At 46.5% G+C, this 19,369-nt stretch overlaps 2 protein-coding genes across 3 annotated transcripts; one reads left to right on the top strand and one right to left on the bottom strand.

Moving 5' to 3' along the window:
- Positions 1-327: 327 nt before the first annotated feature.
- Positions 328-7,362, top strand: zdhhc16b (zDHHC palmitoyltransferase 16b; the record flags this gene model as incomplete). Of its 2 annotated transcripts, none has more annotated exons than XM_080517611.1 (9): positions 328-455; positions 3,661-3,949; positions 4,035-4,229; positions 4,537-4,625; positions 4,729-4,978; positions 5,194-5,279; positions 5,377-5,500; positions 5,630-5,700; positions 5,981-7,362. In XM_080517611.1, 8 exons carry the CDS (start codon positions 3,689-3,691, stop codon positions 6,081-6,083), a joined length of 1,179 nt encoding a protein of 392 aa, XP_080373737.1. In that variant the 3' UTR covers positions 6,084-7,362. The 2 variants fall into 2 exon arrangements, with proteins under 2 accessions (XP_080373737.1, XP_080373736.1); XM_080517610.1 differs by lacking the exon at positions 328-455 and having other exon boundaries at positions 3,548-3,949; positions 4,729-4,757; positions 4,845-4,978.
- A 127-nt stretch (positions 7,363-7,489) lies between these two features.
- On the bottom strand, positions 7,490-18,428 carry mms19 (MMS19 homolog, cytosolic iron-sulfur assembly component). Its single transcript, XM_080516887.1, has 31 exons — positions 18,335-18,428; positions 17,111-17,159; positions 16,735-16,835; positions 16,375-16,460; positions 16,212-16,286; positions 15,774-15,843; positions 14,719-14,847; positions 14,561-14,622; positions 14,095-14,181; positions 13,936-14,010; positions 13,722-13,799; positions 13,391-13,529; positions 12,960-13,114; positions 12,664-12,748; positions 12,310-12,435; positions 12,154-12,235; positions 11,877-11,974; positions 11,609-11,755; positions 10,743-10,898; positions 10,328-10,427; positions 10,098-10,200; positions 9,839-9,916; positions 9,636-9,762; positions 9,459-9,565; positions 9,137-9,193; positions 8,857-9,043; positions 8,692-8,774; positions 8,445-8,609; positions 8,309-8,368; positions 8,128-8,228; positions 7,490-7,898 (listed from the first exon to the last, which is right to left on the bottom strand). The coding sequence occupies exons 1-31, from the start codon at positions 18,420-18,422 to the stop codon at positions 7,868-7,870; spliced, it is 3,087 nt and encodes a 1,028-aa protein (XP_080373013.1). The 5' UTR covers positions 18,423-18,428; the 3' UTR covers positions 7,490-7,867.
- Between the last annotated feature and the right edge of the window lie 941 nt (positions 18,429-19,369).

Below are 19,369 nucleotides of genomic sequence, written 5' to 3'. Positions count from 1 at the left end.
TTCAAAGTTCAAGTTGTACTCATCCTCCACAACGTGTGCTAATGAGTATTAGACTGTGTTGTACATTTGACAAAGTAAAAGGGTCAAACTTTGGCTTGATTTTGTGAGAATAACTGATTATGGAATTAGTCATTGCTTATTTTCACATAAAAAGTTTACATTTTGAAAGTGGGAATTAAAAACGCGTTCACTCTGTTTTCTTTTTTAAGGTCGCCTTAATACTCTTGTGGCTGGTGAGCCCAAGAGATATCATTTTGTTTTCCTGAGTGTAACATCATTATGATAAACGATCTTCGCGGCGCACCGAGCTGAGCTCCCCGGCGTTCCGTCTCTCTCTGCAGCGGGCAGACAGGCGGTCTGCTCGGACCTGAACGCTTCCAATAGAAGCCCGGCCATGACCTGACGCGACCGCAGCTCCCGCAGGCTCTGGTACCTACACCGGTTCTCCAGACCAGGTCAGTTCCGTCCCACACACAGTCTCTCCACACACATAAGCATGTTGCTGGCAGCTAGCCGTTAGCACGCTAATGCAAAGCATGACACACTGGAGCTCTGAGGACCTTTGAGTGTCACGAAGGCATATTTATACATATTTATGAGACACACGGTGCTGGGATTGTTTCATTCGTGGTTCTTTTTTAGACGTTGTTTTCAGGTGGGTTTGTGGTGATGGGTAGCTGCTGCATAAGGACCAACACACCTGGATCCATGACAAGTCGGTCACTCCCAGGACTTTAACACAATCCCAATAGAAAGTCTTTCTAACCGGTGAATCTACACAGCTGGACACTTTAACACTGACTTGAAAGCCAGCCTCTAGAGTCTAGACCCTTCAGAACTGAACATGACAGATGACAGCATGGAAATGACGTAGTACACATGCCAGGCCCATAGGTGGCACTATATCTCTGCCACAGAAATAGAGCAAAAATGGAGAAGGAGACACGAAGCATGCAATAAAACAAGAATCCAACATGTTATTAAACCAGGTAGCATCTCTCTCTTCTGCTCCGCGATCGTGAGAGTGGAGTTCGTCATTGTTACGGGGGTTATTGGGTCGAGAAGTGGGGTGATGACGTCATTGTTTCGTGCTTCTGCCTGTCCAATGATCAATGCCGAGGCCAAGATTTCAAATTTCTCTATTCTAGAACTCGTTCTCAAAAACTATGCGGTCACATAAGACTGCGTCACCATGTGGACAGAGTCTAAACCTGAACGTTTTCGATCAGACAATCGGACTCATTGACGATTGTTTACGCGACACCATTTACAATTTAAAAAGCACCCTTTCAGAAAAGTTTTGGCTTTACGTGGCAATGTTTCTCAAACAATGTCAAAAGGAAACATCAGAAACACTGAAAATGGCGAGTTGCTATGTTGGTGCTATTATTTGTTTTCATAATGAAGACGTGCAAAATAACTATTTAGTATGGCCGAGGTGCACATGTAGCAGCATTTTCAAAAAGTTCAAAGAGTTTTTCGTGAAATTGTGTCAATTTTGCATTTTGTTTGTAGTTGTTTGGCTGGTCTCGCAGCTTAAGAAACGACTTGTGTCAAAATATACTATTACATACTATCTGGGACCACGAGATGTCACTGTACAACAACAGAATCTTTATGGCGTTTCTTTTTTCTTCTGACAAAGGTGACTAGTATCCTAATTAGGGTAATTATTAATGTCGTATCACAATACTCACTGCCCAATATTATTTCCCAATAGAAGTTATGTTTAATCAATATTTATTCTACACTGACTTGTCTTCCAATAACCCAAGTGCGACCCGTTTTTAAAAAATGAAGAAAACAAGCAAGCGAGGATGAAAATGTTTGCACTTGGTGATCAGTGTCCTTTTGGCAGACTGACCAAAAGTGAAAGCTGTCACAGATCTCCTCCTCCTCCTCTTCCTCCTCCTGATTCATGGCGACAGCACAGAGGATGAACTAAAGCCTCATCTTCTTTTCAGCCCAGAGCAGCTTTAGGGCGGCGTGTCGCCATAGTGACCGCGGTGTCCCACTGCGTGCCACCCTCTGTCTACCAGGTACGCAACTTCTCGATTAATACCGCCGCCGTTCAACATGTTGATCCGGATATCTGTGTACGTTTCCCGAGAGCGTTCACTCATATCCTATTCTTGCACGATAGTTTTGATATCGGCTTGTGAAAAGTGAGAAATAGAATATAGCACCCAATAGGATTTTGACTATAAAGTTGAAATACAGAACTTTATGGTCATATTCTGCATGTAATATTCTCAACATTTAATCTTCATTCCTGAAATGTTGAGACAACTTGAGTTCGCTTTTGTCCCTTGGCAGGAATAAACAATTGTTTTTTTTCCAGTTAATATCTGCCACAAGTTTCATCATTTCAAAATACTAAATGATGAGTATGCAATGGATGCGCTGTTCATTTGGCTGCTCAGATCAATGAATTCGTACTTCTATATATTTTTTGGGAAATAATATCAGAGATGGCAGAATTTGGATGGACTTGCCTACAACATGTTGGTCGTAATGAGAAGTGTTTGCATCCACATTTCATTGTTGCAAACAAAGCAATGATCCTGGAGCTCGTTTTAACTTGGAAAAACACACTCTTAGGCCTTATTTATGCAATGTTTTCAGGTTAAAAACAATTTAAAAACGATGCCGAGTAGAGGGAGAATATGAAGAACTATTTATTTATGGCCGTGATTCGCACGTGTAGGAGCAGCTTTTTCCAAAAGTTGTGTTTATCTACATTTCCAAGAAGCTGCACCTTGCGAGCCGATTTCAGAGGCTGTGAACAGTGTTGTCGCCGACACAGACGCCCCAAACGCAACAAAGGTTTTCCATTTTCACTTGAAAGTGTTGTTGTTGGTAATGCCTTCGATATTCTTGAGTCTTCTCAACACTTCATCTTCATACGGGCCATTTGGTTTTTATTTTCGACATTTTCTCGGTGCATTTTGCCTCAGGATCCAATATCACTCATTTCTATTTTATATCGATACTTCTTTCGTAATTTTAGGTCCCAAATCTTTCAGTTTGAGTTGCTTTTTGTTCAATCAAAACCAGGTACAGTCATCAGTCCGATCGCATTTGTTGCCCGGCTTCGTAGTTACTGTACTTCAAGCGCCCACATTAGCATCTCTCATTAATAATGCCATCCTATTTTGGAGAACCCGAACAAGTCTTATCTGTGTAACCAATACTCACATTCATGAGCTGAAGCCCCGGGATCAGGTAGCTTCTGTCGGTCCTTCTTAAGACATTCATCCCTTGGCATTCCCCCCCGTACAGAGTTACCACTCAACATGTCTCCAGTAAGAGTTTGTAAAGGAGGCTTCTGGCCTGTGGATCTGGATTTATTGTGAATTATTAAAGGGAGAAGTTTATTCGGAGGGGCCCCAATGGGCGTAGCTCATCACCTGATAGCCCCCGTTCGCGTTGACTGGCATATGTCACCCAGAGGAGGCTGTAACTGTGCCTGAATAACTTTTCTCGACTCTCCTCGGAGTGGAAGCCGCGTTCGCACCGAACGTCTTGGGAGACCCGCCACCCGACGATGGACACCTCGGCGGCCGTCCGGCTTCGTCACGAGGAGCTGCTGTTTTACGCGGCGTGCGTTTGTAACTGCTGGTCCGTCTGCCTGTGCGTGTGTGTGTGTCTGGAGGGCAGAGTGTGTAGGAGAGGCGGCGGCGGGGGCATGCGTATAGGAAGCAGCTGGAGGTGGCAGCTATCCCGGGCCATGCGACTCACGCTCCGCTGGTGCCGGTTGTGCCGCCTGCAGACGGGAAGCCGAGGCAAACCGTGGATCAGCGGCAGGATTCTGGAGCTGTGGAGTTACAGCAGCCTGCTGCTGCGGTCGCTCTATTACAACAGTCTGACCAACTCGGACACGCTGCTGGACTGTGCCTTTGAACCCGTCTACTGGATCGTGGACAATGTGACCCGCTGGTTTGGAGTGGTAAGTACCCCCCCCCCCACACCTTCATCTTAATACTTTCCTTATCCGTGCTTTTAGTGGATTTTCACCCTTGTTGACTTGTCAGGTGTTCGTCTGTCTCGTCACCGTGCTGACGTCCTCGATCGTCGTCATCGTCTACATGTTTGTCCTGCCCACCATCCTGAGGACTTACCCAGCACACTGGATCGCGTGGCACCTCTGCTGCGGCCACTGGCTTCTCGTCATGGTGGTGTTCCATTACTACAAGGCCACCACCACCTCCCCTGGACACCCCCCCAAGGTACCTCAGTCATTGGCTTCTCCTCCTGATTTGATATTTTAGAGTTAAGTATTGGCTGCTGCTTATATCTTCTTGGTATCCTGATCATTTTCTTGCTTTACATCGGGGGGGGGGGGGGGGGGGGGTCAAACACATTTTAGTTCATGGGCCACATACAGCTCAATTTCACGGGTGGGACGGACTCGTGAAATTTAAGAAACTTGTTAAAAACATATATGTTTTCTTTGAAGTATTTTAACATTCTGTCTGCGGTTCAATCAAGTAATCCACCACATCCCTTTTGATTGTTGGGTTTCGTTTCTCTCAGGACAAAATCAACATACCGTCTGTGTCCATATGTAAGAAGTGTATCAATCCCAAACCACCGAGGACGCACCACTGCAGCATCTGTAACGTGTAAGACCATCTGATCCGTCTTCACATTGGCAAAAAGTCACTTTGTACTTGTTTTTTTTTTTTTTTTTTGTTAATCCAACCCGGTATAATGTTCATGTTCCAGGTGTGTATTGAAGATGGACCATCACTGCCGTATCCTTCTCGGACTCGCCAAAGTCCAATGTCCAATTGTTTTTCTGTTTTCTGATGTTCCACTTGTTGGACTGAACTTGCTTCCAGCCTGGCTCAACAACTGCGTGGGTCATTTCAACCACCGCTACTTCTTCTCCTTCTGCGTCTACATGACTTTGGGCTGCATCTACTGCAGCGTCAGCAGCAGGAACTTGTTTTTCGATGCCTACAATGCTATCGAGGTGAGTGTTGAACAGAGTAAGACTCTCAAAGTTCCCCAGATGGTGAAACAAGCGGCAGGATTTGAGTACCAGTCTGGAAGAGTCGTGTGTCTGAAGAGCAGCAAACGAGATCCAGCAAGTTAAAGTCGTAACTTGCTGCCGATGAGCCGCAGTGTCGTATCTCATCGTGTAACTTCGTGTGCGACATAATGGGACACAATTCTTGATCCCATCAGACGTACTATCAAACCCCTCCCCCGGACTTCACGTTGAGAGAAACCACTGCCCACAAGAGCATCATCTTCCTCTGGGTACTGACCAGGTGAGCAGCGCGTCGCCGCCCGTCTCGGCAAGATCTCGCCTGCGACGTCGCACAGCCTCACGTTGGAAACCTTTGTCTCCCGTCTCCTGCCGTGCAGCTCGGTGGCGGTGGCTCTCGGAGGACTCACGCTCTGGCACGCCACGCTCATCAGCCGGGGGGAGACCAGCGTGGAGCGCCACATCAACCGCAAAGAGACCAAAAGACTGCGGGAGAAGGGCAAGGTACGCGCAGTCACGCGGAGGTGGCACTGTGACGCCGCGTCACTTGATTTCTATATTTATTTAAGGGACTAAGTTACATGAAATACACATACGGTACAATAATGGGTATCTGTGTTTGTTGGTTTTCAGGCGTTCAGAAATCCATTTCACCACGGGAAAATGAACAACTGGAGGCTGCTGTTCAGCGTGGAGAAAAAGAGGTGGGTTCATCTGCTTGGCGTCGATCGTTACACGGACACATTGGATTCCCATTTTTCCCCACGCAAAGTGCAAACGGTGTTTAGTTTAATCGAGGGAGCCGCCTTAGATGTTGACGCTCGATTGGAGTCGTTAACAAAACCAACCGGCGGTGAGGATCAGTGTGGGCGTTAACGATCAATCCCTCAGTCGCCCGTCAGAGTAAAACGCCGCCTCTGGGATTTTTGTCACGTTCGAGCCGCACGTCTTCACGCCGTCTGTCCTTGTTTCCCCCCCCCTCAGTCACTGGTTTACGCGGGTCCTCCTCCCCTCCAACCATCTGCCCGGCGGGGACGGCATCATGTGGGACTGCGTCTTCACCAGGAACGACCCGATGGCCATCTGAAACCCGCGTCCCACAAAACCGGGAGGCTTTTTTTTTTTTTTGGGCTTGTGCCCAAAGTATTTTCAGGAAAAACGGCCACAAATGTTCCAAAATAGTTTGTTTCTTTCCCCCACACGTTCCAACGTCACGCTTGTGTCTGCAGTGACGTGGACTTGACTTGATGCTGCTGGCCGGCATCTTGGCTCCAGCAGCTCTACCTGTTGGGGACTGTGAAAAGACTTTGACTGAACCGACGGCGTATTTAAAGGTGCTATGTGTTGCACATTCAATGCTGGTCACCCATCTTGTTCCAACATGGATTCATTGGCCTCAATATCGAGATTTCACTCCTTGTAAAATCCACAAAATGTAATTTTTTTAATCCACTTAATTTATTGTACAGAAAATATGAAAAGTCTAATTAACACCGAGCTGTTTTTGGCTGCAACTTTCACTCAGATGTGACCAAGGTTTTTTGTTTTGAGTGACTGCATTGAGAGCGGAAAGGGAATGAAATGTGGAATTGAAACTTAACGCTTTTCCTCATATCTCTAGAAGAGTTGTGATCAATTTAGTAGATTTTTTTCCTGTTTTCAACGTTGGATTTTGTCAGAAAAGGAAGATGGAACGTCGAGGCACACAAAGCTGGGACTTCCCAAACTCCTCTCGTGTCCTAATGCTCATTGTTTTGTGTCACAGCTCGTTTTATTTTCCACGAAAGGCGGCTGAATGATGAACTGATGATACAAACGTTGCATAACACAAATAAATTAAAAGATGGAGACGAGTCCATTTTGTAACTGGTCCTATTTAAATCCCGACATGAGCTTTCCATTTCATCGCATTAACGCCGTGAGGTGGAAAATTCCCGGGATTTTGTTGAATTTGCTTTTATTAGCGCGTGACAAAGTGCAACACACAGCACCAGTAACACTTCGTTCAGTCAGATCCGAACTCACTTTGCTTATTGAAAAAAAGCCAATGACTACTTTGTAATGACTCGTTTCTGCTTCATGTCACTGGTAAATGGTTCATTTTTCCATCCGGTGACTTAAAAAAAAAAACTGTACTACTGTCATGTTTACACCTGCGGATAACGAGCTGGAGGATCGGCAGTCCAATCGAACTCTTGTGCCAAAAAGCTGCAAAAAAAAAAGTCGTTTCCCTTTTCTTACATTTCTCACTTGAAGCTGTTGTGTGCCTTGTCACTGCTCAGCTTTAAAGACGTTTTCAGTCCTTTAAGACATTGGGATGAACGCGGTTGCCGTAGCGACTGAACTCCCAGCTGCATTATTTGTCACCGCGGGAGCTGTGCTCCACTCAAATCCTTTTCTTTCTGAAATAAAACTTCTTTTGTGTATGCGTGTCTGAAATGTTTGCAGTTTAACAAAAGGAGCACATCATTTTGGTTTGTGTAAATTACAAAGAAAAGTTTTAATAACATCTTAAGTTAGACAGACTTTGCAATATTTCCGTGGCGGTGGCGGACGAGTCGCCGGACCATCCGAGTGAAATGAACATGAGTGTGAATAAAAAAAAAAAAAATGGATGCTTGACATACTTTCCACATAAGTTACAATCTGAATTTGAAGTACATTACGCGGCCTTGTCTTCATTCAAAGTGCTCAGTCAGTTGGCACGTCTACGTTCGCCGAGTCAGGACATCAACATTTCTTTGTGCGTTTCATGTAAATACAGACGATTATAACAAAAAAGGGAGGAGGAGGAGGAACTGAAAGGCCCAGAGAGGAACTGCACAGCTTCAATACTTGGTCCTGGAGTTTCCCGGTGGGTTTTGTGGAAAATCATCTTCCCCCGGGACTCCCGACCAGAAACCTAGAAGGGAAAATAAGAGAAATGTTGAGACACATTGAAAGAATAAATACTAACATTACCGTGTTCTATGAACCATTGGTTAAGAAACGGAGAAAAAAAATGTGGAAAAGATAGCCACTGGTCAAGTAAAGGGTGAAGTTAGTCATGAATAAATAAGGTACATGTACAGGAAAATCATGTCATATGAAATCATAACCACCAATTAGACGGGGTAGTAGCCGGTCCTTACCACTCTCCTCTTGCCCGCACCGCCTCGCTCCTCACCAGCCTCTTCCCGTCGTCCAACGGGTGAGCCAACGCCCGCAGAACCCGCGCTCGAAACGGCAGCACCTGAGTCAAGGGGACGATATCCGTTAGAAGACGTCCAGAGAATTAGGGTTAGAGCTCAACACTTTGACGTGGTGTTTCACCTCGTGCACAGGGAAGAGGGAGAGGGCGTGGATGCAGCGCAGTGAAGCGATCCGCACGCTCTGCAAAACAAGAGGAAAAACACGGTTCAACGGGCTGTCGCCACACGCGATCCCTCACTCTCTCTCACTCACTCACCATGGCCGGGCTGCGGACGAGCGCCAGCAGCCGGCTGACCAGAGCCTCCAGCTGCTGGATGAGGGCCTGAGGCGGGCTGACGAGGACGGGCTGCAGGCAGGACAGCGTGGACAGCTGGACGCCCTGATCGGGACACGTCAGGGCCTCCAGCAGCAGAGAGAGGAGCTGCACCGGGACAACATGACCGCACGTTAATGCCACGCCGCTTGTGTCGTGGCACCAACTTTGGCGTCGCCGCTCTACTCACCGCCGGCAGCTCTGCCACTTGAACCTGCTTGGGCAGCTTGTTGACTATGTTGGACAGAGCTTTCAGGTAGTTGGGCTTTTTTTCTGGTGGAAATTCAGACGAATTAGATTAAATAAATACATTTTTTTTTTTTTAAATAAAGCCTTGGTTTTGTGGCTTCCTCACCTTGCGGTGCGGCGTTGAAGCCCTGCACCAGCTTGGCCGAGTTCTCGCTGAAGAAGCGCTGGCGGTACATGATGCGCACGTCGGCGTGGCTGCCTCGGTTCAGGATGTCGGGCGAGTCGCTCATCAGGAGGGAGAAACCGTCGGCTGCCGCCGGGCCCAGCTCGGCATCGTCGAGTAGAGAGAAGAGCTGCGGTCCCGGGAGGGGGGGGGGGAATTATCACTTTGCAATGTAAACAAGCCAGATGAAGGTATGGCCGGACCCGGTGGGCGTCAGTTTTACCTTGTTTGTGAGGGCTGAGGACAGAGGGTGGTATCGCAGGAGCAGAGCCTTCGCAACCTGAGGGAAAGAGGGACTTTTTAAAGCTCTGAGCGTCTAATGCGAGCTGCTGCCACACAAGATGCTGGTTCCATCTATTAGTCATTCAGAGTAGTTACTACATTTTGTTATTGTTAGATTATTGGTAAAATGTTACAATACAGATTTGAATATTTCAGGACACGACTGGCTAGTGATTTTCAAAATGACTGAACTGATTAGATTATTAGTTGTTACAAGGTGCGAAGACTGGGATTGAACCACACTGTAAGTCGGGGACATTTACCCAGATCATGAGCGTGAAGGCCTGAGTGCGTCCGGGCGAGGAGCCGCAGTCCAGCGCTCTGCCCACTCTCTCCATGGTCCTTTGAATCAGGCCGTTCAGGGACTCTCCTGAAACCAGAGCAGCTTTTTTAACTTGACGTGCCGCAGCTCGGAGGCCGGGAGTCGCCGAGACACTGACCCTGCTCCCTCTTGTTGACCAGCCCGGCGAAGCACTTGGCGGCCGACGTGTAGGCCAGCGGGCGGCTGCACGTGCAGCTCAGCTCCTCCAGCTCGGACAGCAGCCGGTCCGCCTGCGGCACGTCCACCTGCACCACATGCCGTCGGGTCACTCTGCTTTCATGGCAAAACTTCACGGGACTGTGTTTTGAGCGGGGGACTTACGCTTCGGGGCAGCGAGCACACGCAGGCCATGAGCAGGCAGACAATCTGAGAGCGGCTCCACGATCCTCCCTGCTGCTCCTGAGGGGCATCGTCACCGGTTATCCTCAAGCTGAACAAACTTTTCCATCATCTTTCTCTCTCTCTCTCAACATTGTCATTTCATCATCAGAAGTTGACCTTCACGTCATATATTCACAAACAGCGAAATGAAAACGCCTGGTTGGAGCTTTAAAAGGCCCCTCGTGCAAAATCCACAAACCTTGAGGAGCTGGATGTTCGAAGGGAAGGAGTTGTCGGGCAGAAAGGAGACGTCACCATCCAGGAAGAGAGCGACGGCGCTCGCCGCCGTCTCCGCCGCCAACCTGAGGAAACCACAATGTGCGTGATGGAAACTTCTCCGAGTGCGTTTCCAAAAACAGATCGCACAGACTCACAAAGGAAAATATACAGAAATGATGTAAAGACGAAAAAAAAGAAAAGGTAACTGACGAGGGCTGCAGCCTGGAGCAGGCGGTGCTCACAACAGGGACCATAGCAGACAGGACCACCTCCTCTGTCAGAGGACTGCGAGGAGCAGGAGACTCCTCACCTGCAAACAGAAGATCCCCATCAGTTCATTTCACTGGTGTGTTTTTTTGTCCTGAAAGGAGCTCACCTTGTGAAGCCTGTTTGTGTGTCAAAATGCTCCAAAATCAGCACAAAAAAAAAAAGAAAGAAAAAAAAAAGCAATAACTGATTCAGATTTCAATTTGTATTCATAAACGTGCCGAGGTATTTCAAGCCATCAAACAGTTTTTCGTGATTAAACTAGACAAGACAAGAGTTTTTGCTCTAAAGTCCACTTCGAGGCTGGTACTGTTGATGCCGGGATGTTTTGGTACTCCTGTTTTGGCGAGCTGCTTACCCTGCAGAGCTGCCTGGAGCGCCAGAGACAGCATGCGTGGGATGACGACGTCATGGAAGCATCGCCCCGTCTCCTCGGTGTCCTCAACCTGCTCTGCTATCCTCTGGAGGCTGTGGCACGCGAGCACCACCTCGTCCACCGAGAAGCTACCGCCGCCTGAAAGGAACGACGCGTTACACCGACACGTCCGTCACTCTCTGTGCTTGTGGGAAGAAACTTCCAGAGAAAACCCACAATCGCAAGAAAAATATAAGAAACCTTTCATATTTGGGTTTTTTTTTTTTACATTAATTACTTGGAAAACTAGCATGTAGCTTTACACCTCAAGCATGATGGAGGGAGCATCAGTGTGAGAGGCTGCTTTGCTGCTTCGGTTCCAGGATAGCTTAGCATTATTCTTGTGAAAATAAATTTTTTAAGTTAAGATGAACCATCCCAACTTCCTCCAGAGCATTGTGCAGGTCTGATCAGCAGCGACCAGAAGCTTCCGTACAGGATTCAATGACAATTTCACTGGGAATGGTTCATGTTTAAGAAAGACACGAAATTAAATGGATAATTTAATTTACAGTTACTTAATGCAGAGAACCAAAGTAATCCTTGAACATGCAATTCCAACTGCTAAAATCCTGAAAGAAATCCTTTTCTTCTCGCTTTGAGGCGAGAGCGAGAGCGGTGACACCGCTGTGCCGCCCACCAGTGAGACAGTTCCTGTGAATTCTGACAAAACACTTTGCAGCATGAAACAACTGAAGCAGAAGACGAGCTTCACACTGCAGCTTTTCATGAGTCAGAAGCATTTTTTATTTTTTTTTTTTATAAATTCGGGCACAAACTAATATTTACATGATATGTTAATACGTTACCTGTATGTGCTGAACTGAGGACGTGCAGGAGGACGGGTGTGCTCTGCTGAACAACGCTGGGTTGAATGGACACGGCCGCCAGAGCGGACAAACACCGCTGGCGCACTGCATGGCGGGGAACTTTCCCGTCGTCTTTCTCCGTCGGCTCTGAACACAGAAGGGAACAACTGGCATTGAGATAGGCTGGAAATCGAGGAAAAGCAGTTGCTGCAAACACTCTCGGCCGCGGTGGTGCGAGCGTGCAGTGATGACAGCCCTTCCTACCCACCGGAGAACAGCTCCTCCTTCAGTCTTGGGATGAGTTTGTTGACGAAAGCCGCCGGGTGCAGGGCTGCTAAGGCTCCGGCACTTTCCACCACCGCGAGGCTGCGGGCAGAAATACGACAAAGATGTGACACACGTGTGAGTCGAGTGCATAAAAATCAACTCAATCCAGCTGATTGTCAAAACTATTCAAGACACTCGCTACGTGTAGATATGAGCACTTAATAAAGCGGTTCCCAGTCACAGAAGAAGAAATGTTCAACCGAGATCTCGCGCCCTACCAGACTCTGTCCTCCTCCTCAGTCAGCAGCAGCCTGGCCAGGTGATCTACAGCTCGCTGAACATCGGGATCGGACAGCAGGCCTGCGTGCGAGAGAAGCGGACGCTCAGAAAGGAGTCGGGCGGAGATGATGCGTTTCCCCTTTATTGCCTCCCACCTGTGTGCTGAGCCAGCGAGGTGAGCACGCAGGTGGCAGTGACCTGCAGGTTGGAGTTGCTCTCGGCGAGGGCCGAGAACACCATGGTGCACAGTGCCTCCCTGAAGCCCGACAGCGCGCTCTCGTCTGGTAAAAGGTAAAAGCACATGAACGCAACACACAGGCACGTGTTGCAGAAGCTCACGCTTCATCAAAAGGCGGAAAGAAGGACACAAAACAACATGCAGCTGCTTCCACGACGCCGTGGAACGAGTTGAAACCTGGTTTGGGCGGGACTGAGGGGGAGTTGAGGGTATATGTTGATAGGCGGGGTATTTATACGTCGGCGAGGCAGTGGATGCAGCGCGCACTCACCGGGGCTGGTGTCTGCAGACCCACAGATTTTCACCGACTGGACGAATCGCTGGACGACTTCCAGTAATGTCCTTCTGTGGGAACACTGAGAGAGAGAGAGAGAGAGAGAGAGAGAGAAGGAGCAAAACAAAGTGAGAACCCGAAACCGTGAGAGGAAGTGGAGTGGGAGGAAAACACCCCCCCCCCCCCAAAAAAAAAACAACAACAATCGAGAGACATGCAGAGAGGAAACGTGAGAGTAAAAAAGACACAAAGGGATAAAAAAAAAAAAAAAGGAGAATGAGCGTGTGACTGACTTGTGTTCTGCTGCTGTACTGCTCAATGAGCGCCGGCATGACGGCGGCCGTCACCACGTGGCTCGCCCTGTGGGAGGCGCCACAGGCGGCCTGCAGCAGCTTGGCGCTGGGCCACACCAGCTTCAGGTCGGGCTCGCACAGGTGATGCTTACAGTCTGCAACATCGGGGACAAGAGAGGCCTCATTCTTTAGTCTGAATGTCGCCTGGTGCGTCTTAACAACAAACACCAAGTACGAGACTGTCGACGCGACATATTGGGCGTGAAGAAAGAAAAAAAAAAAAAGAAGTGTGGTTGAGGGTTTCCTGCTGAGCTCTTGAAGCGTCTCCACACTGCAAGTCGTTCTGCAGCCGATTCATACGTTCACTTATTCATTTAAAAGGTCAGCCGTCTTAAGTTGCAGCTTTTCCACCATTGGGCGCAGCGCGTCACCTTTGAGGACGAGGTCCAGGAAGGTGCAGAGGGAGTCCTCCGAGTCGGAGTTGAGGACCGAGCGAGACAGGCAGGAAGTGAGCGCGGTGAGGGCGGCGAGGCCCGCCGTCTCGATTCTCTCGCTGGAGGTCTGGAACACCTGCACAGTGACGTAGGCGAACATTGTAAACCATCTTTCCAATTCCAAATCCTCAGCGCTGCATTTTGGTCCAGATGGCTTTAGATCTGGACATTTAACTCAGTGGAATGACACAACCTACAGATAATAAAGGCAATAATGTCGGAATCTTTCGACAACAGTAAACACAATTTCAATGCATGTCGAACAAACCTCTCTGCGCAGCGATGACCACAGGCCCTCCAGGAACTCAGCCAGGTCCTTGTGTTCGTACTCCGACACACACGCCGTCTGCAAGATAAACAAAACGTGCAGACTGGTAAGAAACCTAAAGTCACTCTGACGCACGTTCTGACTGCGATGAGCGATCCGTTATGACACCCGTCCGGTTTGTGCGTGTACGTCTTTCTGAATAAGAGTTTCTCACCAGAGTCTGCAGCGCGTCCAGCTTCGCGCTCTGAACGTCCGAGTCCAACTTCTCGATGATGAGAGGCAGCAGAAACTGCAGGAGCACAGCGGCCGTTAGACTCTGAGCCAGATTCTATACGCATTGAATAGTAAGAGTTGTGCTTAAAAACTAAGCCACCTCTGCAAATTTCGGAGTCCCGGTGAGGACGGCCCTCAGAGTCAGGATCAGCTCCTCTTTGGTGATGCCATGGGGATCATTGGGAGGCTGAAGGAAGCAATGACGAAGCAATGAATATACACTCTATCACCTTACTCTTATCTTGTTCTCATATTATACACATTTTGAAGTGGCTCAGGAGCCAAATCAGGGTTTTTTGAGTTGGTGGAGACCAAAAATTGAGCTAAAACACACATTTCTACAATTGCGAAAGCTTTTATGGACTGTCGATGACGTCGTCGCAGTCAGTCTCATTAACTCCCACGTCAAACGAGAACATTGTGCTTGTTGCAGGCGAACGCCGTTTCCTGAACAGTGCCTTTACTGGAAGCCACAGAAAGTCGGTGACGACTCTTCTGTTCTGCAAACTGCTCTGCTGCTTTCGTCAGTCACCCGTATCTACCAGCTGAGTAAACAGGGGACTCACCGGGCTGAAGTCGATGGGGAAATAGCAGGAGGTCACTTCGAACAGCTCCTCTGTAAATGTACCTGTGACGGCACGCCGGGAGTTAAGAGGAGGCCCAACGGTTACGTGAGCTGCATAGGAGAGGGGGGGGGGGGGGACAAGAACCTACAGGTTCTCACCTAGATTGTATCCTCGGTGAATGAGGTTTTTGGCGATCTGGAACGCCAACAGCAGGTTGCGGGGATCCCTCTCCCCGTCCATTGATTGAACGAAGCCGAAGACAAAGTCAGCGCCCAGACCCTTGAGCTCTGTGGGAGAGGAAAATGAGACGATGTCAGCTGAGTGACAAACATGTTATCAACAAGGAACGTAGGGAGGAATTACACAATGAAGAACAAAGAGCTGGAAGGACTTTAAGAGATGGTTTGGAAATGCTTTAAATGACTAGTAATAAAGAGCCAATGTTGAGAAGTCTTCGTGGAAAAATAAAGACAAACAAGTAATTATAACGGTTGTTTATAAGTAGACAAGTGACAATTTCATTAAAAATGTTCTTCAAAATGAAAAGTGGCTTTTCAAGATTCACAGAAATACTCTTATGGCAACTTTCAAAAGGTCCATAATATTTTAGTTTCATGGAAATTAACTTAAAATCAAATATTACGCTAACTAAAAGTGACAATGGCACTGTGATGCTGGTGGACCTCCCGAAGCTTTCCAATTGGCAATACTTGATTTAAACGAGCAATACAAGTTTGTGTCACAAGATGGTGCATTGAGTCACTCAAAGAAGTAGCGGGGGGGGGGGGGGGGGGGTCAGCATGATCAGCTGCTACACATTATTTATGCACTGTACTGGTGTGTACAATTACATCGGAGAGGGAATAAAAGAGCCAAGGAGCCAGAAACTCCCAAAGCCAGACGAAAGAGACCGACTCAGACGTGTCTTCATAGTGCCCCCTAATGTACAACAGAGATATGACCGTCTAATACAGCCTCACGGTTCATCACTCAATCAAAACTACAGAGCGACACCAAGTGAAACAAAACCAGTTAAAACATTGTATTTCAGGAGAAAAAACTTTTCTCAGTGCAAACAGGAACTATGAATGTGAAACACGACTTTAAACAATGTCTATGTATACGACCAAGTTATTAACATGAATTAGTTATTATTAAGCTATTGTATTCTTCATCACTTATACTTGTTTAAAACCTGCATGTCGTCTCTTACCAGCCTCCCGGGTCTCCATGAGGTCGATGAGCATGGTGTAGACACACGAGCGCTCAGCCAGCATCAGAGACTAGATGGGAAACACAGAGACGCAACGAAGGTTTTGCATTTTCATTTGAAAACGCTGTTGTGTAAACTGGCCTTTAATCATGTGCGATTGTGTGTGAATCACCACAAAGAGTATTTACAACAGGAAGTCAATGACACTTGCCATTGTAGATTTTTACACTTTAATTGGTTAAACTCAAACAGTTAGAATAAGCCCAAATCTAACAAGGTACGGAGCAAAAACCCTGCAGCTCAAACGTCTTTAATCAATCTTTATTCATTGCTCAGGTTTCTAAATTGATATATAACAAAACGGGATATAGTAGGAATCCATATAATCATGTCAAATTACAATGGACCGCATTAAAAGCTGATTAAATATCTTCTCACCTGCACATGAACGTCCTGGAACAGAGACCTCAGCATGGACACGGCAGAGCCCGGGGGAAGCGCTGTGCACTTTGTCTAAACACGCGTTAAAAACACAAAGCTGTGAGTCTCTGTCGCCACACGTTACGTTTTCTGTCCGAGAATCCGCGACGGGCAGACTCACCAGCGCTCCGAGGCCCTGCAGCACCGCCGGCGTGATGACGTAGTGATCCTTCAGACGGTTCTCATAAAAGGCGATGAGCACCTCCACTGCAGAGGACACCACGGAGAAACACGACATCAGATGTCAAAAGTCTTAAAACTGCCCAAACAACTGGAAAATCAGCAATAATTTTTTTTTTTTTTTAAAAGCTACACTGAAAAACAATTGTCTGTGCTTTGCATATTCAAGCAAGACGATATCAAACAACCCACAGAGCAGCTGGTAAGCATAGCCTTGTCCCCACTTTTTGAGGAATCTAGTCTTTTACTATCAAAATCTGACATGTCGTCAATATTCCGGTCAAACAGTGGAAATCCGTACCTTCTTTCTCGGTCAGCTCGCTGTAGCACTCCCGTAACACTTCGGAGAGAAGCTGCACTCCTCGGGCTCGTGTGTGAGGCTGCGAGCTGGTCAGGCTGAGTCTAAAATACAGAAAAGACAATGATGGACGGAGTTGGAGGCTTTTTCAACAAAGTTGAGTTTTCAGTGGCTCCGATCGCCGTTGTCGTGTAAACAGACGCAGGAAACGCAATAACATTTCTGCGGGGGGTTTTTTTACATGAAAAGGATGCCATGAGGCCAATCACTGTGTGATATCAGTAAGTTTAAATGTTTTAACGTAACTTCACTGAAAAGCACATGTGCAAAGGTTGTGGTCCACGTGTGTTTAAGTTGGAAATCAACAGTGACAGCTTACCCAAGAGCTTCCACCAGCTGCAGGACCGTAAACTGTCCATCTTTCACACCTGAACAAGAAAAGCAAGGTTTGGTCAATGAGCATTTCTTTTACTTGTACCACACTCATATTCAATCATAGATAGATAGATAGATAGATAGATAGATATGCTAAAAGAGCAAAAATACCTAAAACCCACAAGAAAATATTTGAGGGAAAACACACTGAGATTAAAATGTCTAAAAGTAATATAAAAAAACAGTAAAACTGTTAACATTTCTAACAAAAAAACCTTAAAACACTAAAAGGAAAAAAAATATGAAAACAAAACAGTAAAACAGCTCAAAATTTAAAAACAGCATAACATTAGAAAAAAATATAAAAAAACAAAAAAGTTGACAAACAATAAAAAGGTAAAACAGCCAAATCCACTCAAGATATAAAAAGGAAAATAAGATAAAGATTTATAAAATGATTTAAAAACAAACAAACAGCAAAACAGTTCAATTTCTACAACTTCAAAAAAGAAAACATTAATTTTAAAAAAACACTTTGCAAAAACATTTTAAACTGTTAAAAAAACTTTTGAAACCTACTTTAATAAAGAAGTGAAACTGCGAAACACAGCAACAAAAACTATTAAAAATCGATTCGAACTGCAAATTATACTTCTTAAACTTGAGTGCGACAGCGTTGATGTTGCTGATGTTTTGTGGCTCCGGAGTCATTTTAACAAGTGGAAAGTGACACAAACGGATGTTTTTTTCACTGGGGGTGCAGCCCAATGACTTGGACCTGGAGGGACCTTGAGCTGCGTCTGACCACAACGAGGGGCTCCTCCTCAGTGGGCTTTATGAGGAGCTTTGTGATCACATATCCATGTGGTCCATAAATTGCTGGAGCAGGAGGAACATCTACAACATGCAGGTTTGACTGGATCCAGCTTAGGGTTCATTGACTTCTCCAGGAACACAAACACAGCAGCGACACGCGGTGATCCTGACACGAGCGGGATTTATATTCATGGTCCTGGTCGGTTAGCACAGATAAACTTGCAGGACGAGCTGTGAGATGTGAAATAAAACGTGAAAGGTTTTTTTTTGTGGCTTGTAGCCACACACAGGATGTTGGGTAGCTAACTTAGCTAGTTACCCTTCCTCGGCTTTTGCCCTAAATAAAAACGCCTCTCCAGTACCGACATGCTCTGTGAACCAGCGGAGCAGAAGGCGATGATGTCTTATTTACCTGTGGCTGCATCTTTCGCCTTGCTGTCCTGCAGTCCGGAGACAAATTCCTCCACCAGAGACAGCAGAAGGGAGCTGTCCGCAGCCATCGTGCTCCGCTCTGTCTCTTCCACCACTGCGCATGCGTCAAAACTTTACCCGGAAATACGAAACTCATTAATTCAACAACAAATGATAATTAAAAAAACCCAAAAAACTTCATAAGCCAACAACACAAAGTAAACATAATGCAGATTAAATAGCATGTTTGTATAAATGTTAGCAACGCGCTGAAATAAAACTATGCCACATGACATGTTTGTATTGCTGCTGCATTCATGGACTGTCGGTAATCTTACACTCACACGCGCGCACACACACACGCGCGCGCGAAATGTATTAATATACACTTTAATTACCTGTTAATGAGTTGCACCTGCAGTCATTGTTTTCATTCATTAAATTTTGATGAGCTCCAGGAATGTTTCCTTGTTTCAGTTTCAAGTCCAGTTTTTTCATAAGAAAGACAGTATACTGTGACTTGAAGCTTGACATTTACATCCACTGCAGGCACCCCATTACTAAATAATCACACCCTCAACCGAGACAAATTACAAACAATCTGCATCATTTTATGTGCACACTAGTCTAAAAGAGCCAAAACGTTTCGAAGAGTTAAAAAATACGATTGAAAATCTAATCAAAGAGCAATCCGAATTCCATTTTAATTCATAGAATCCACAGAAATCTCAAGTTGACTCCAACTTTAAAGTCAGATTTCCTAATTCATTCTCACAGAAAAAAAGATCAGGGCACTTCTATTTTTCTTTACATTAATTCTGACACCAGCTCTCAGGTCACTTCACAGTTTTATGGGATTAAAGTCAGAATTTAATAAATATATTTATGGTGGCTGACCCTTTTAAGACGGCCACTCGAGTTTATCGACATTCATTCGTAATTCGGTTACGCCGTGACGTCACAGAAACGACACCGACCTGCGTGCTTACGCAGACGCGTAAAAAGTTCGCTCGCGCTAGCTCCCCGCGGCTAGTCA

The sequence above is a fragment of the Blennius ocellaris genome (assembly GCF_963422515.1).
Source record: "Blennius ocellaris genome assembly, chromosome: 21".
NCBI classification, from domain to species: domain Eukaryota; kingdom Metazoa; phylum Chordata; class Actinopteri; order Blenniiformes; family Blenniidae; genus Blennius; species Blennius ocellaris.
The sequence above is the reverse complement of the archived record's forward strand: the minus strand, read 5'-3'. Positions and strand labels throughout refer to the sequence as shown.

Excerpts from the sequence above, each read along its gene's own strand:
- mms19 (XM_080516887.1), bottom strand. The coding sequence starts at position 18,422 with ATGGCTGCGGACAGCTCCCTTCTGCTGTCTCTGGTGGAGGAATTTGTC. Across the intron at positions 13,800-13,935 it reads TGGACGCGCTGCAGACTCTG|ACGGCGTGTGTGTCGGAGTA; the intron begins GTGAGAAACTCT and ends TTTATCTTGCAG. Across the intron at positions 12,436-12,663 it reads GTCTGCAGACACCAGCCCCG|ACGAGAGCGCGCTGTCGGGC; the intron begins GTGAGTGCGCGC and ends ACCTTTTACCAG.